Source organism: Micropterus salmoides, unplaced genomic scaffold, assembly GCF_014851395.1.
Source record: "Micropterus salmoides isolate LMB-PRFRI ecotype aquatic unplaced genomic scaffold, ASM1485139v1 Ms_hic_scaffold_20, whole genome shotgun sequence".
NCBI classification, from domain to species: Eukaryota; Metazoa; Chordata; class Actinopteri; order Centrarchiformes; family Centrarchidae; genus Micropterus; species Micropterus salmoides.
The window spans coordinates 10,050,214-10,065,297 of NW_024041151.1; the positions used below are offsets into that span (position 1 = coordinate 10,050,214).

The 15,084-nt window shown below is 38.6% G+C and overlaps 1 protein-coding gene across 1 annotated transcript in view; it reads left to right on the forward strand.

The window, feature by feature from the left end:
- Positions 1–15,084, forward strand: part of lamc3 (laminin, gamma 3) — a 115,041-nt gene that overhangs the window by 28,604 nt on the left and 71,353 nt on the right. Inside the window, exons 3-4 of the mRNA XM_038733411.1 lie at positions 3,171–3,301; positions 5,431–5,597. Of these exons, the coding sequence (XP_038589339.1) occupies positions 3,171–3,301; positions 5,431–5,597 (298 nt within the window). The remainder of the gene's footprint in view (positions 1–3,170; positions 3,302–5,430; positions 5,598–15,084) is intronic.

A 15,084-nucleotide genomic window follows, 5' to 3' on the forward strand; every position in this document is an offset into this window, starting at 1 on the left:
AGTGTACCGTGATGCTTTTGGTTCTGTCCCACATCTACAAAACGGTCATCCATTTGAGATTAAATGTAACTTTGAAGATTTCAGTTTGCCCAGTACTTTGGTAATACCTGCCTTTTATGTAATTCCTTCACTGGTTCAACGCTACATATTATATTATACATATTATCATTGTGGTGACATTAGAAGACATTATGCTTATTTCACAATATTTCAGAGGACATTTTGTAAACATGCACAAAACGACAATCATCACTTGTTCATTCTCTTGCTTTGTTTTGACCACTTGTTTTCTACTGGAAAGTTAAACCACAATTTCTTCTTTTCTTCTTTGTTTCCTCTCCATTTTCTCAATCTTACTGCCTCTCATTTTACCTTATTTTTTACCTTTTAGCTACGTTTTCCTATCTGAAACTCCACAGAAACTCCATCTCATAAACCATGGATCAAAATCATGTTATGTCCAGGTAGTGTAAAACTAAATGAAGAAGAAGAAGAAGGGGCAAAGTCGATAAGCAAGGGACAGAACAATTGTATGCCAGCAAACTGTACTCAATTCTGCAACTCTGTTGTAACGGTCACTACAAAATATCAGCTGTAAGCCCTCAATAAGCTATACAATGCTGAAGTGCATTCCAGCTAGCGTTAGCGTGTGGAGATAAGGCTGGCAGATGGAGAGAAAGGAAAATAAAGAGACATGGTATTGGATAAGATGAGAGGGCATTTTAGGTAAGAACACTAATGGTGAGATGAGTTATGGCTGCAGAAAAATCTAAATTTTCCTGAAAGAGAGCCACCAGTTGGACTAATTAAAATAAAATAAATGCTGATTGCACATTGCTGAATCCACCAAACTCCACTGTGAATTATCTACTTATTAGAAGTTACTGACAAAGCTAACCCACAGGTGTCACTGAAGTCTAGCCGTCAATGTGACGCCTTACATGTAAGGGTTATATCAATCAGGAACACATGTGTAGCGTCTTCACACCAGATGTTCCAGTAATGGGCTATGACCTCTTGGACCACGCAGGTGGTCTCAATCCCCAGACCCTCTCCTTTGAAACGCAGGGGATGGGGGTCATGCTGACTGAACAAGAAAGCCCTTGAGAAGGAGCTCTTTTCAAGATAACTTGGTTCTAAACTTTTACTGCAGTGCTGTTCAGGCTATTTTAAGCTGAGAGAGATCATGTTGGGTACCCATGAAGAGAGCCTCAGAGGTCTCTGTAGTGTCATCTTTGTTATTTTTCCTTTCTACTAAGTAATTAAGCTACTCTCTTCACTTGCTGAAAATGTTAGTACATTTGCTCAATGCTCATTAGGTACTATGCAGATTCAGTTGAGGTACTGCAGATTAAATGGCTATACCAGATATTTTGAGTCTTCTTAGTCTGTTAATTATGAATCCTGTAAATTTAAATGTATTTAGACTGTCCTTCATAACTTCCAGAAAGTGACTGTACATTGGTTCATACCTCTGCTGTAAAAAAAATCAACCTGCAGACATTTAAAACTTGCTTGAGATTGATAATCCATGAATGGTGACTGCGTTGAAGAGGTCATATTCTGCTTTTTGGCTTATTCCCTTTCCTTTATTGAGTTATATACATTTTTTGTTCATGTAATAGGTTTTCAAAGGGAAAAGTCCATTTATAGATACATTTGTTACAATTTAATAACTCTTGCTCCAGTCCATGTTGCTAAGCTTGTAAGTGGAACATGTACAGCTGAACCAAAGCCGTGTTTACCGGCTTCTCACGACCCGCCCTACCTAGGAATTGCGCATGTGCAACTCCCAACAAAGATTTTATACAAGTAAGATGCCTCACTCTGTAGCCAAAACGAAGCGTTCAACACAAGGTGAAAAAAAGGGGCTGCAGCAATGTGCTGTATGACAAAAATATGGTGTTTTTATAAATTGAAACCATGTCACAACAAAGTCAGGGTATCACCAAAGTCATTAGGATTCATCATCTGGGCTCAATGGATATCTTTACCAAATTTTGTGGAAGTCCATCCAATAGTCAAAATATTTTACTAAAAGCCAAAAATGTCAACATGCTGGTGGTGCTACAGGTAAAGTCGGGATCACCAAAGTAAGTAGGATTAATCCTCTGGGAAACATAACTGCTAGCATGGCAAAGATATGTTATGGTATATTTGGTATTTTTTACGAAATTATAGTAAGGTAAACTGTGATTTGTACAATTTGTACCTAGTAGGCTAAAGTCGGCAAAACATAGTCCAATCTGACAGGTGCTATCTGATAGGCTTTAACACTACAAAGACAAACTGTAGCGCCTGAGAAAAACACGAATGAATAGTCACATCACACATGTTTTCAGTCTGAGGCCCATCCGCTCCAATCTCCTTCTCTCCCTTTGCCAAACTTCAAAGAAACCTCTGGGGAGAAGCTTCAGAATGTACAGCATTACAGGCTTTTTTCAGGACTGCCACAGTCCCAAACCAGCCAAGAAACAGACAGAAAGTTTCTCTCCAGATATTTGTTTTAAAGTTGGTTCTGTTCACGGGTAAGAGATTCGTCATGTCATTTGTTCTCCCTTTGCCTGGCCTCACTTTTATCTTCCACCCCACTATTGCACTTCCCGTTAGCTTTTTCTCTGTTTGTGTTATCCCTCTTCACTTTCTTCTCCCACTCCTGTTTCATCCTGTCTTTACCTTTGCAGTGGACTCAAACAGAGGAGCTTAAATCATATCAGGGATGGGAGCTTTGCTATGTGCCATCCATTATACTGAGGTAGTATTGCAGTGTTGCCTCTTGTCTCATGTTTTTTTTCATATTTCAGCTTTTGTCTCCATTAATCCCCTTCTTTCTTCACCCCTCTTTCTGACATTAACTCAATTACCCTACACCATACTCATTATCTCTCCATTAGATCTACTCTATCCCCTGCTGTTACACCATCACCCCTGTCTCCTTTCCTTAATCAACCAACTTTTCTTTGCTTTGTCAACTTTCACTGTCTTATGTATTCTTGCTCCTTGCCTTTTTTTAACTAAAAAATTGTGTTCTAAAAGATTGTGTGATTGTGTGGCAGCACACAACAGACTGGCCCCCGGCAGATCTCTTTCATTCCCCTTGAAGTGGGTGACCACAAAAGGTGTTTTCTAACATCTCTCTCAACCTGTTGGTCCTATCTTCTTTTTTCCAGGAATGGGTGACAGCTACTGACCTGCTCATCTCCTTGGACAGGCTTAACACCTTTGGAGATGAGTTCTTCAAGGATGCTAAAGTGTTGCGCTCGTACTTCTATGCCATCTCCGATTTCTCTGTGGGTGGCAGGTAAGAGACTCTTGAATGTACAATCCAGGACAATGTCACTTTGCATAGCCGACATTCTGTCTGAAATGTTAAAAATGTGTCACTTTAGAGTTTAACCTTGAGCTTTGTCCTATGAAACTGTGGTTGAGCCAAAAACTAAATTAAAAGTCAAACGCTTGTGGTGTCCAAGTGTAATTTCTTTGTCATGGTGGGGTTTTGTTGTTGATTTTGTTGCTTAAAAAATTAAATTTCCAGTGTCTAGCTTTCTCAAACACAAACCCTGGCTCCTACAAAATGTATTCATATAATTCTAATTGACTTTTCCAAATACGTTTTGGTGGAAACACAGTTGCTGTGTGATGCTGCCTTCAGTATTTAGCCAATACCACATTTTTTCAGATACATTCAGCATGAATATTTTGCATTTGCAGTGAACATTTTTCAGATGTTTTTCAAAAATTCCTACTATTGTGGATTGTAAACATTATTTGGGCTGCATTTTATTCTTTCAAACCATATTTGAATACACCAATATGTTGTATGTAAACGTCATTTATAGGAGACAAGGTGTTGTTACACATGGATACTGTATGTGTGCAGCGCAAGACCAGCAATCAAAACCTTATCCAGGACAGCTGTTTGCAGAACTGTTTAAAAAAGCACCTTGGTATCTGTCAAGTTGCCATCAGATGAGAATAAACCAAGATAATCCTCCATACTCCTTCCACTTCTTTTGGTTGATTACTCAAAGTAATGAGAGAGGACATGGCGCCAATGACCAGGCTGCACCTTGGCACTGCAGATAGAAGTGGACGATTAAGTAGTTGAGATGAAGCCCTTAGAAAGAATATAAATTTGATCTGACACCTGTCATAAACACTTAGGATCACTGCAGAGGCATGACAAATTACCCAACAATGGCACAATACTTGGGGGGAGAGACCCACATGACAAAATGTTAGCCTTGTACCAGGGGTTTCTGTACACATGCCTTTATACTTCCGTGCTACACCTCACCAAGTTGGCCAGTCCTACTCATAGATGCTGTAGGAGATGCACCTATTACAGTTTTCCTGGCCAACTCCGATATCCTTTTTTTAAAGTCTGACCTGCCAATTGCAATTTTGGCTGATTCTGCTTTTCTTCTTTCTAAGAACTATAATTGATAGCAGCAGGTAGCCTATTACAAGTGGCAGACTTTGTGTTTTCTTCACTTGCTGTGAAGTAGCCTACTTCCAAACCCACGGCATGTTTTAGCGTGTGTGTGGCTGTGACAATAGTCGGTTAGTCATCTCCCTTGTAACATATTCAGTTAGAATTATCACCTAGCATCTCATCTACTCTAGCAGAGAGATGTGATGTGTGGATTGGAAACATTTTGGACTTAGTTGTTGTCATTGAGCGACAACAGAAATAACTTGGTCTGAGCCTCAGGCAAGCATACGTCTGGATCCGGGACAGCTGGCTAAATTTGACAATGCCTGCCACTCAGCGACAAGTCCCTGTCCCCTATCACAGCCACTCGACAAAACTCAACGACACTGCCAGGAAATATTACACACAGGAAGGCGTAGCTACCGCCAATGCTTTAGAGGAAATGATAGGCTTTCCAACTGCAGGGAGAAAGAAAATTAGGAGATATTAACTATCTTGTTGTGAAAATGTACATAACAAATCCTGTTTATTTTACAATTATTCATTCCACTTTTTGAAAGTTATAAAGCACACACTAATTTGAAGATGGAATCCAAGCGAAAAGATATATAGTTAAAAAAGGCATGCATGTAAGTAAATACAAACACACATACTAATACTCACAGAGATACATGCTTGTTGCTGTTTATACTCTTGGACAGCGACATTGTCTAGCACAGGTGACTAGTGCAGTTGTTGAAGGGGGATATGAAAACCCCACCTCATCTCAGGGCCCCTTCATGCCCGTGAAAAATAATAGGAAGTGACAACTCCTTACGGTGGAAATCCCCTTTCACTTTTCCCTCTCCTCTACCTTCTACACCATTCACTGTTTGCATAAGTACTGTATTGTTACACTTGACTTGAGTCAGTGAGGAGAAGCAAAGAGAAGCAAGATATAGTGTATAGAAAAAGCTGTACTCACATCCTTTACATAACCATCTGTCTTCCCTCAGATGTAAGTGTAATGGTCATGCCAGCGAGTGCGCTGAGGGGGAACATGGTGGCCTGGTCTGTTCCTGCCAACATCACACAGTGGGAGATGACTGCCAGAGATGTCACCCCTTTTACCAGGATAGACCCTGGGCCAGGGCCACTGGGGACTCCGCCAATGAGTGTTTGAGTGAGTAACATACTTGTGGGCTGCTGTCACAAACCCACCGGGTGCAGCCTACTGCAAAGGGCAGTACTGAATTCAAGTGACAAGCTCAGGCTGTCAAAGGTCCCATAAAATCAATCAGTCAACCACTTTACAACAATCTACAGTGTGCCTTAACATTTTGATTTCCTTATGTGCAGCTTTTGCAATTGCTGCTGAGCAAGTAGATATTACACTCCATCACTTTGGAAAAAAAGATTACAGTCTGACAATCATTACAGCAACCAAGCATTCATAGAAATTGAACTTCATTGATTCTTATTGTGCTGTAAATGGAGTGGTATTTTATTATGTTTTCACTTTTCGAGCAAAAACACACAGTAATGAAATTAATTTTGTGGCTGCATTACAGCACATATGCACCGTAAAGTCTATAAGTATTGACTCCTTGGAAGACGTGTATGTATTTAAATCAGCGTCTTCAGCTTCTGTTTTATGTAGATGTTGTGAATATACATGCATTCCGAGTATGCACATTTAGTTGCAGGCAGCTTCTGTGTGTATGAATTAGCATGAGTATTATCAGGTTTGGCTCATGACACTGTGCACTTTTCCTGAATGCTGTCGAGGATGAATTGTAATTGGCTAAGGAATAAAAACCATAAAGGAGAGTGGCTCACAAATTGTATGTGTTTTTTGTTGGATTCTATTAAGGAGCAAGCTTGTTTTAATTACTCTTACTCTTGGTTCCAAGCAGATGGCGTCTTAAATAGAGTACTGCACCCGACTTAATCAATGCAGTATATTAATAAATAAACACATGCCATATAAAAGACGCAGAATGTGGAAACATAATAATGAATGCTCAGTGTAACTGCACATCTCTATCTGGCACAAAACTCATTTTGCCTCAGTTTGCCCCACCAACCTTTTATATTTCCACGTCAGCCCCTGGAGAAATTCCCATAATATTCTCTCCGTGTTTGGGCAAAACGTTTTGACAAAGGATATAGTTTTATCAGCTGGTGATTATGATCAGCGAAGGAACTTAAATGCAGTTAATACACCAAGGGGTAAAATGTAAAATAGTGAACAATAAATGTGTAGATAATTAAATAAATTTTTATGTTTTTAGAAAAAATAAGACCATATTTTGTGTTTTATTACGTTTTATAAACAATTGGGCAAACACAGGTTGTCCTTGTCCCCACCCTACACTGCTTCTGATTAGTAGTAGTCCTAGTAGTCGCTAGGTACTGCACATGTGCAACTGAGATGTTTTGGTAGCTAAAACGAAGAGGTCAATACACAGGGTGAAAAAAAGGTGCTGTTGCAATGTTCAGTTTGACAAAAATATGGTATTTTTTGAAAATCTTTCCATGTAAATGGTTTCTGTCACAACCCCTAAATAATGTTATGAACTTGAAAATTAGCATAATATGACCACTAAACTCTAACTATATTTTACACCAAGTGTCACTGAAACCACAAAAGAAAAAAGAATGATTACAAATTGACAAATATGACAAAATGCACTTTATTTGGTACTTTATGTTGGGCAAAATTAATCTTTCATATTTGGTCCATATTTTTTTAAATCATGTATTTTGCACTGTTATTATTGTACCATAAAAACTGCCTACAGTGCACATATGTTATATATATATTTTGTCCACGTTTGGTGAAACAATGTCAAGATGGTCCCCCTCCTCTACTTGATAGTTATGGGAGAGGTGTCTTCATGATAACAAATACAGTCTGAGCTGTCAGAGGTTTAAGGTGTGTAACATTTGTGGGCTTGAGGAGGCTGAGAATCTTAGTTATACATGATCATGTTGGGGGAGCAGCAGCAGTAACATTTCTAGTTTGAGAAATATGGTGGAAGGGCTAAGGTGCATTTTTAGAATATATAAAGTAGGCCTAATTGAACAGAAGGAAAGTGATCTTTAGCTTTGCAGGAAATGAGCGAAAAACGCTAATTTCTAATGCTTAATATTTTGCTGAACTTAAATACATTTGGTATGTATGTGTGCTGTGTAATTGTTAATATACAGTGGGTACGGAAAGTATTCAGACCCCTTTAAATTTTTCACTCTTTGTTTCATTGCAGCCATTTTCCAAAAATCAAAAAAGTTCATTTTATTTCTCAGTAATGTACACTCAGCACCCCATCTTGACAGAAAAAAACAGAAATGTAGAAATTTTTGCAAATTTATTAAAAAAGAAAAACTGAAATATCACATGGTCATAAGTATTCAGACCCTTTGCCGTGACACTCATATTTAACTCAGGTGCTGTCTATTTCTTCTGATCATCCTTGAGATGGTTCTACACCTTCATTTGAGTCCAGCTGTGTTTGATTATACTGATTGGACTTGATTAGGAAAGCCACACACCTGTCTATATAAGACCTTACAGCTCACAGTGCATGTCAGAGCAAATGAGAATCATGAGGTCAAAGGAACTTGCCTGAAGAGCTCAGAGACAGAATTGTGGCAAGGCACAGATCTGGCCAAGGTTACAAAAACATTTCTGCTGCACTTAAGGTTCCTAAGAGCACAGTGGCCTCCATAATCCTCAAATGGAAGATGTTTGGGACGACCAGAACCCTTCCTAGAGCTGGCCGTCCGGCCAAACTGAGCTATCGGGGGAGAAGAGCCTTGGTGAGAGAGGTAAAGAAGAACCCAAAGGTCACTGTGGCTGAGCTCCAGAGATGCAGTCGGGAGATGGGAGAAAGTTGTAGTAAGTCAGCCATCACTGCAGCAATCCACCAGTCGGGGCTTTATGGCAGAGTGGTCCGACGGAAGCCTCTCCTCAGTGCAAGACACATGAAAGCCCGCATGGAGTTTGCTAAAAAACACCTGAAGGACTCCAAGATGGTGATAAATAAGATCCTCTGGTCTGATGAGACCAAGATAGAACTTTTTAGCCTTAATTCTAAGCGGTATGTGTGGAGAAAACCAGGCACTGCTCATCACCAGTCCAATACAGTCTCAACAGTGAAGCATGGTGGTGGCAGCATCATGCTGTGGGGTGTTTTTCAGCTGCAGGGACAGGACGACTGGTTGCAATCGAGGGAAAGATGAATGCGGCAAAGTACAGGGATATCCTGGACGAAAACCTTTTCCAGAGTGCTCTGGACCTCAGACTGGGCCGAAGGTTTACCTTCCAACAAGACAATGACCCTAAGCACACCGCTAAAATAACGAAGGAGTGGCTTCACAACAACTCCGTGGCTGTTCTTGAATGGCCCAGCCAGAGGCCTGACTTAAACCCAATTGAGCATCTCTGGAGAGACCTGAAAATGGCTGTCCACCAATGTTTACCATCCAACCTGACAGAACTGGAGAGGATCCGCAAGGAGGAATGGCAGAGGATACCCAAATCCAGATGTGAAAAACATGTTCCATCTTTCCCAAAACGACTCATGGCTGTATTAGATCAAAAGGGTGCTTCTACTAAATACTGAGCAAAGGGTCTGAATACTTATGACCATGTGATATTTCAGTTTTTCTTTTTTAATAAATTTGCAAAAATTTCTACATTTCTGTTTTTTCTGTCAAGATGGGGTGCTGAGTGTACATTACTGAGAAATAAAATGAACTTTTTTGATTTTTGGAAAATGGCTGCAATGAAACAAAGAGTGAAAAATTTAAAGGGGTCTGAATACTTTCCGTACCCACTGTATATGCTTGCTGTTTACATAGCCTTTACTGCATCCACCTGTATTGCCATTGTATTCTATAGCAAATGTTAGCACATGGACTGATGTTTTGTTATGATTTGGTTTTTAGCTTAAAAAAATCATAAAAAGCCATAAAAAACACAAACACAGTGACAGGTAGGTCTCGTGTGTCACATACCTTGTGTATTAGCCGCAGATTGATAACCCAGCAGCACCCATCGGTGATTTGGTGTGTTACAGTTTATTGTAAGGATTGTTTCAGTTGTAGAAAACAATATGCATTTATTTAGTCAATGTGATTAACTTTATCATTCGCTTTCTAGTAAGTACTAATCTGTTCAGCCACACATTTGCTGTGCTATTGTCCCCAGGGTAACATATTAAAAATCTTTCTATTTCTGTAAAATCAAAAGGTAACAGGTATCTAAAGTGAAAATATGCATGTTGCTTCTTTTGTAATGTGACCTTTTATTATTTAATAAAAGCTCCATTAAAAGGCATTTCAGCTATGTAAAAACACTATTAACACAGCTTTGAAGGAAAAAATATGGAGCTGCCATATTACATGATTTTCATTATGGACATGGTCAGCATTTAGACACATGAAAGACTTGTATACTGACAATTACATATCTGAAGGTGACATGGCCAAGTGGATCTGTAAGGTTTATAGATTTGCTTTCATCTTTTTGTTTTAACATGCGTAAAGCGTTTTACTGGATATTAATTTGTTGATCCACGCAGCTGGCATAAAAGAACACTGTTCAACACTGTTGGTAAAGTTATCACTGTGGTTATACAAGAGTTCTTTTAACCTTGTTTGCACCGGTCACACCACAAGGGGAAAATAATTTTTATAGACTGATCTGGGCGCAGTGGCTAGCAGTGTTGGCTCACAGCAAGAAGGTCGTGGGTTAAAACCCTGCATGCCTGCATGTCCAGAGACCAAAGACATGCAAGCTAGGTTAATTGGTGTCTCCGAAATTGTGTGAATGTGGGTTGTCTGTCTATGTGTGGCCCTGCGATGGACTGGCGACCTGTCTAGGGTGTACCCCCCCTTTTGCCCAATGTAAGCTGGGATTGGCTCCAGCCCCCCGCAACCCTGTACGCAGGATAAGCGGTTGACGATGGATGAATGGATGGAGACCGATCTGATCTGTGATGATTAATCTGAACTTAAAATTGGCTCTTCCAAAGAGTTTCCTAGCTTGTTAAAGTGATTTTATGTATGAAATAGGAAGATGACAGTGATCTCAGAAGGCGAAACAAGCAGATTGATCTCTCTCTGCATGTTTCATCTTGTGCTGCTGCAGCCTTTACTTTAATCTGACAGCATTCAATTCACTTTCATTCCATGTTAAAAGTAATACTGCTATTATACTCCCAACTAGTAGATAGCCGTTGTGATGTTTACATAAAAGTCACCTGGCACCTATTTTTGCCACTTCATGCACTGACCAGCGTGCTTATTCAGACATTAGAACAAAGTTTTAAATTGTGTCAGATTAATGTAAGGGGGCTCATGACTGCAAAGGTCTTTATAGTACTTTGTTATTATGCGTATAGGTACATTTTCAATAGTGGTTGACTAATATTGGTATTTTAATAGCTGGTACCGATGCTGATATTTAGAGAGCAGGGCAGCTCTCTGATGACCGATATATATAATGCTGATATCAAAACAAAGATAAGTTACTTATAGTTCCATTATTCCAGTCAGAGTAAAATATAAAATGCTTAGCTTAGCCAGTAACATGTTGTTTGAGATGTAATTTTTATTAATTAATGACATTGGGTTATTCTGTAGATTACAGAATGTAACTGGTGTTTAAGGGAGAGTGGGGGACAGTTTGTTGGAAGTGACATGATTAAACTGCATCTACAGTATAACTATATAGTTAACGTTAGCCAGTAATGGTTTTAGATTAGATTTGCTGTCATTTAGGATGGGAGAAATCTGTTGACATTTGGAAAAGACGATGGTGACTGAGGAAATTTAGGGCTTGAAATAAACTTTTTCAAGCTTTTTCACTACCTTCCCAAAACTCAGAAGGGGGAGCGCTAACATTGTTCCACAGCAGCCAAACTCACAAGACTGCCTGCAGATGTGTCCAAAGACATTTGCCAGATATTGGTAGACCGATTATTTGGTCTATCACTAATTTCCAATTTCCCTCTTTCTGCTTCCTCTCTTTATCTCGCCCCATCTCACAAGACTGATGGCTACTGTACTTGTTATCGATAGAATATGGTCAGTCATTGATTGCCAAATGCCTTAATTGTAACAAAATCAAAACGACTTATAGGCAGATTTAGTTGGACAGAGCCAGGCTAACTAGTTCTCCCATCTCAATATTCTCATCTAACTCTCAGCAAGAAACTAAATAAGCGTTTTCTGTGGATTGTGGATATAACTTTTTCACATACCAGTACGCAGAAAAACAAAATTGATTAAAACTATTACCATTTATTAAAGAAGGTCTAAGAGTTGTAATAGCAATTCTTCAAAATCTTTATTCAAGCACAGTAAAGCAACCACTGACAACACAACAACAACAGCATCTGAGATATTGTTATGTATATGGTGCACTCATGCAAATAAGAGGCAGCGTCTCATTCACAAACATTTTGCAACATCAACTCCAATTATTGTGGCATAAAAAAAGACGTTGAAAGGTGGTGATAAGTCAAAACACGTGCAGTGCAAATATGTGGGCCATTGACGATGATATAGATACGACGTTATCGCTGCTGATAGGACACAACAGTTTCCAACAAATCTGGAAAAACATGTTAAGTGTTTCTTTCAAGCAATATTTTCAGCAAATAAGCTTTTAGTAGGAAGAATAAATTGTAACAGACTCTTGACCTTTTGGGGCTTTGAGAAACATGGAACCCAAGAATGAGACAATAATGAAGATAAAACCTGAACTTTACAAAATAAACACTGCATTGGTGTCTTTTTCCTCTTTAACTGTCAACTATAAATCCTCTTTGTCATGCTCCCCTGACACTGCATGCTCTGCAAATAACTGCCAGGATTTGAAACTCGCTGCTTAAATGTGTTCTTATCTCTCCATTTCATATAATTAACTTGCACCCACATATCACACACATACATCCTGGAAAAGTTAATTGTGGCACACTGTTTATGAAATGTGTATCTCAGTAAGCGCAGTGTGTGTTTGGATGTGTGTGTACGTAAGCAAATGATATGAATCAAGCATCAAATTTCTCTCAAAGTTTCTGCATGTCAGGACAAGATAAAATAGTGTAGAGTTATGTGAATGACAATCTACATAAACCAGGAATTCTGACATAGCAGTGAACAGTAATTTAAACATATTAATGCAACCCCATGGTGACCCTTGACAGGAGTTTGTTAGTATAATGTTTTAGTCAATTAGGCAAATTAGAAGGAGTAGTCCTCCCACATACAATGGCACATTACTCACCTGCTTTAAAGATACAGTATGGTTCTATTATATTCATTTACTTAACACCGCCTGACAGCAACAGTTGTCGTTTTATTTAAACCATTTTGTTGCATTAATATGTTACTACGGTCACTAAAAATAACCCCCATGTCAATTGCAGTTTTTGTAATTTAGGATATTTATTTGTCAGGCTGCTTCAGATTTAGAACTTCTTTTGAAGAGCATAAAGAAAAGTAGTGTGTGATCATGTGTGTTTATTACAGCTGTCTTTGCTATTGTGTGAGCAGTAATAGCAGGTGGTAAATTAAAGCTTTTTGGGGGGGAGGGGCAATGTTTCGTTGTTTTTTGTACACGTCTGATTGTTTTTATTTGTAATTTTACTATAAATCCAGGTTGTGTCTCAAAACTTGATATTGGTCTGCTGATTATTTTTTGCTTGCTGCTTGCTTTGTAGTCTTAAAATAAGTGTGGAGAAATATGCAAAGAGTTGTTTGTTTGTGCGTGTTTATTTGTGTGTATCGGAGGTGCAACGGGATGTCATTCTCATCAAGATTCTCCCCCTCTGAGACTAAAATCATTTATAGCCGGTAGCTGCGGGTCTGCATAACGTTTGTTGTTGTTTGATGTTGTCACTGGCTTAGCCTGAGGCTCTTCCAGTAGGTAGATTCTTTAAATCCTCTCTTGCCTCTGATTTAAGGTTGAAGGGTGCAGTTGTAGCTCGAAGACTGTGATCATTTCCTTGAATATCAATAGTGCTATTTGTAATACTGTAGATATATCAGATAATTATAATCTAAGCATCCTGGTGGTACACCTACTATGAAATATGACAATAGATTTAAGCCTAAAATGTGGTTAATCTTCCCTTATATATTTTTTTAACTTATATCTATCTAGTAATTTAGGACAATACAAAAAACAAATGCTCTACTACTGAAACCCAAATGCTTCAGCACAAAACAGTTAAATAGAAGGTTCTCCAGTTTAAAAACAATCAAACAGCAGCTGGGTAGAAAACTTGTTGCCACAATATCATGATAACTAGCCATTTTTTGGGATTATGAAATAAAGCAACTTGCTGAAAACCAGCAGATTTTGGGTGTGAATTTGTATGTTTGTATTTTTATAAAACTTTATATTAGGCAAAACTTTACTCATTTTAGGATTTAATAAGTATTATTAATCAGTTCTACAAGATTGTGAAAAGCGACTTTGTAGAGAAAGTGTAAGCATTACTATGTGATGCATTTTCCATCCAAAGCAAAGATTCTGCACCTCCATCAGCTATAGTGACAGTCTAATCTTTCTTAACTTTAAAACAGGTGTTTGTTCCTCACCGGTCGTTGTGCTATTCACTACTTTACAGCTCTACTCACTAAACGCAATTAGCTAATTACACACTTCTAACCAAGGAGGAGGTTTTCTTTTTTGCGATATTGAATACATTCCTCCAATTCCTTGCATTTGGTACCTTTTAAGGTAAACTTAAAACAACTTCTCACGTTAATCTCCCACCCAGAAACTTGTCTATCTTGATGAAGAATTGTGAAATATATTGAAAGTAGCTGTCAATATAATGCAAAGTAGTGTTAACATTTTTTCAACCCTCTATACAAATTTTAAGTTTGAAATTGGAATGAACTTCCACTTGAGCAAGGCACTTCCACGTCCAAACCATATCCACTACAGTGTAGTACAGTATGTACTCTCTGTTGCCACATTGTTTTTCCACCTAAGAATTGTGTGTCTTGAGAAGTGTGATATAAATCTGAAATCTCCTTCCTAAAAACGTAAATTGGAACCTGTCAACATCCTTCCACTTCATTACCTGCTGAGTCCTTTCCGCCTCAGCTGTCACATGGTTGTGTCCAGCATTACAATTACACTCCATGTAGCTAGGGGAATCACTGGCCTACCTGAGAGCCTCAAGAACTCAGGATGAATATGAACTGGGCTTTAAGAGGCTTTATTTATCAAGTTTAATCAATAATCTAACATTGTACATTGTAAATTAAATGCACTTACCTCACAGCAGGAACACACTTTGCAATGTTTGCCTCTTGTCCACCAGTTCACCAAAGGTACTACCAATCCTATGATTAATAGACAACCCACCTGTGCCACAGCTTCCAAGCATTCATTAAATGCATCAAATCAAGATCATTAAGAAGTTATCTTGTTATTAGCATACTTCCCATTTGTATTTAGATTAAAATGTGCATAGCTTCCTTCCCTCAAGTTTGATCAACATTACATGACGGATACTGAAAATGAAGATGAAGTCACTTTGAGCAGGCTGTTGTTACTTCACTTTGTATTAAAACTTGTACATTAAAACTGGTACATACATAATTGTGTAACATACTGTATGAGTAAATGACCCTGATAC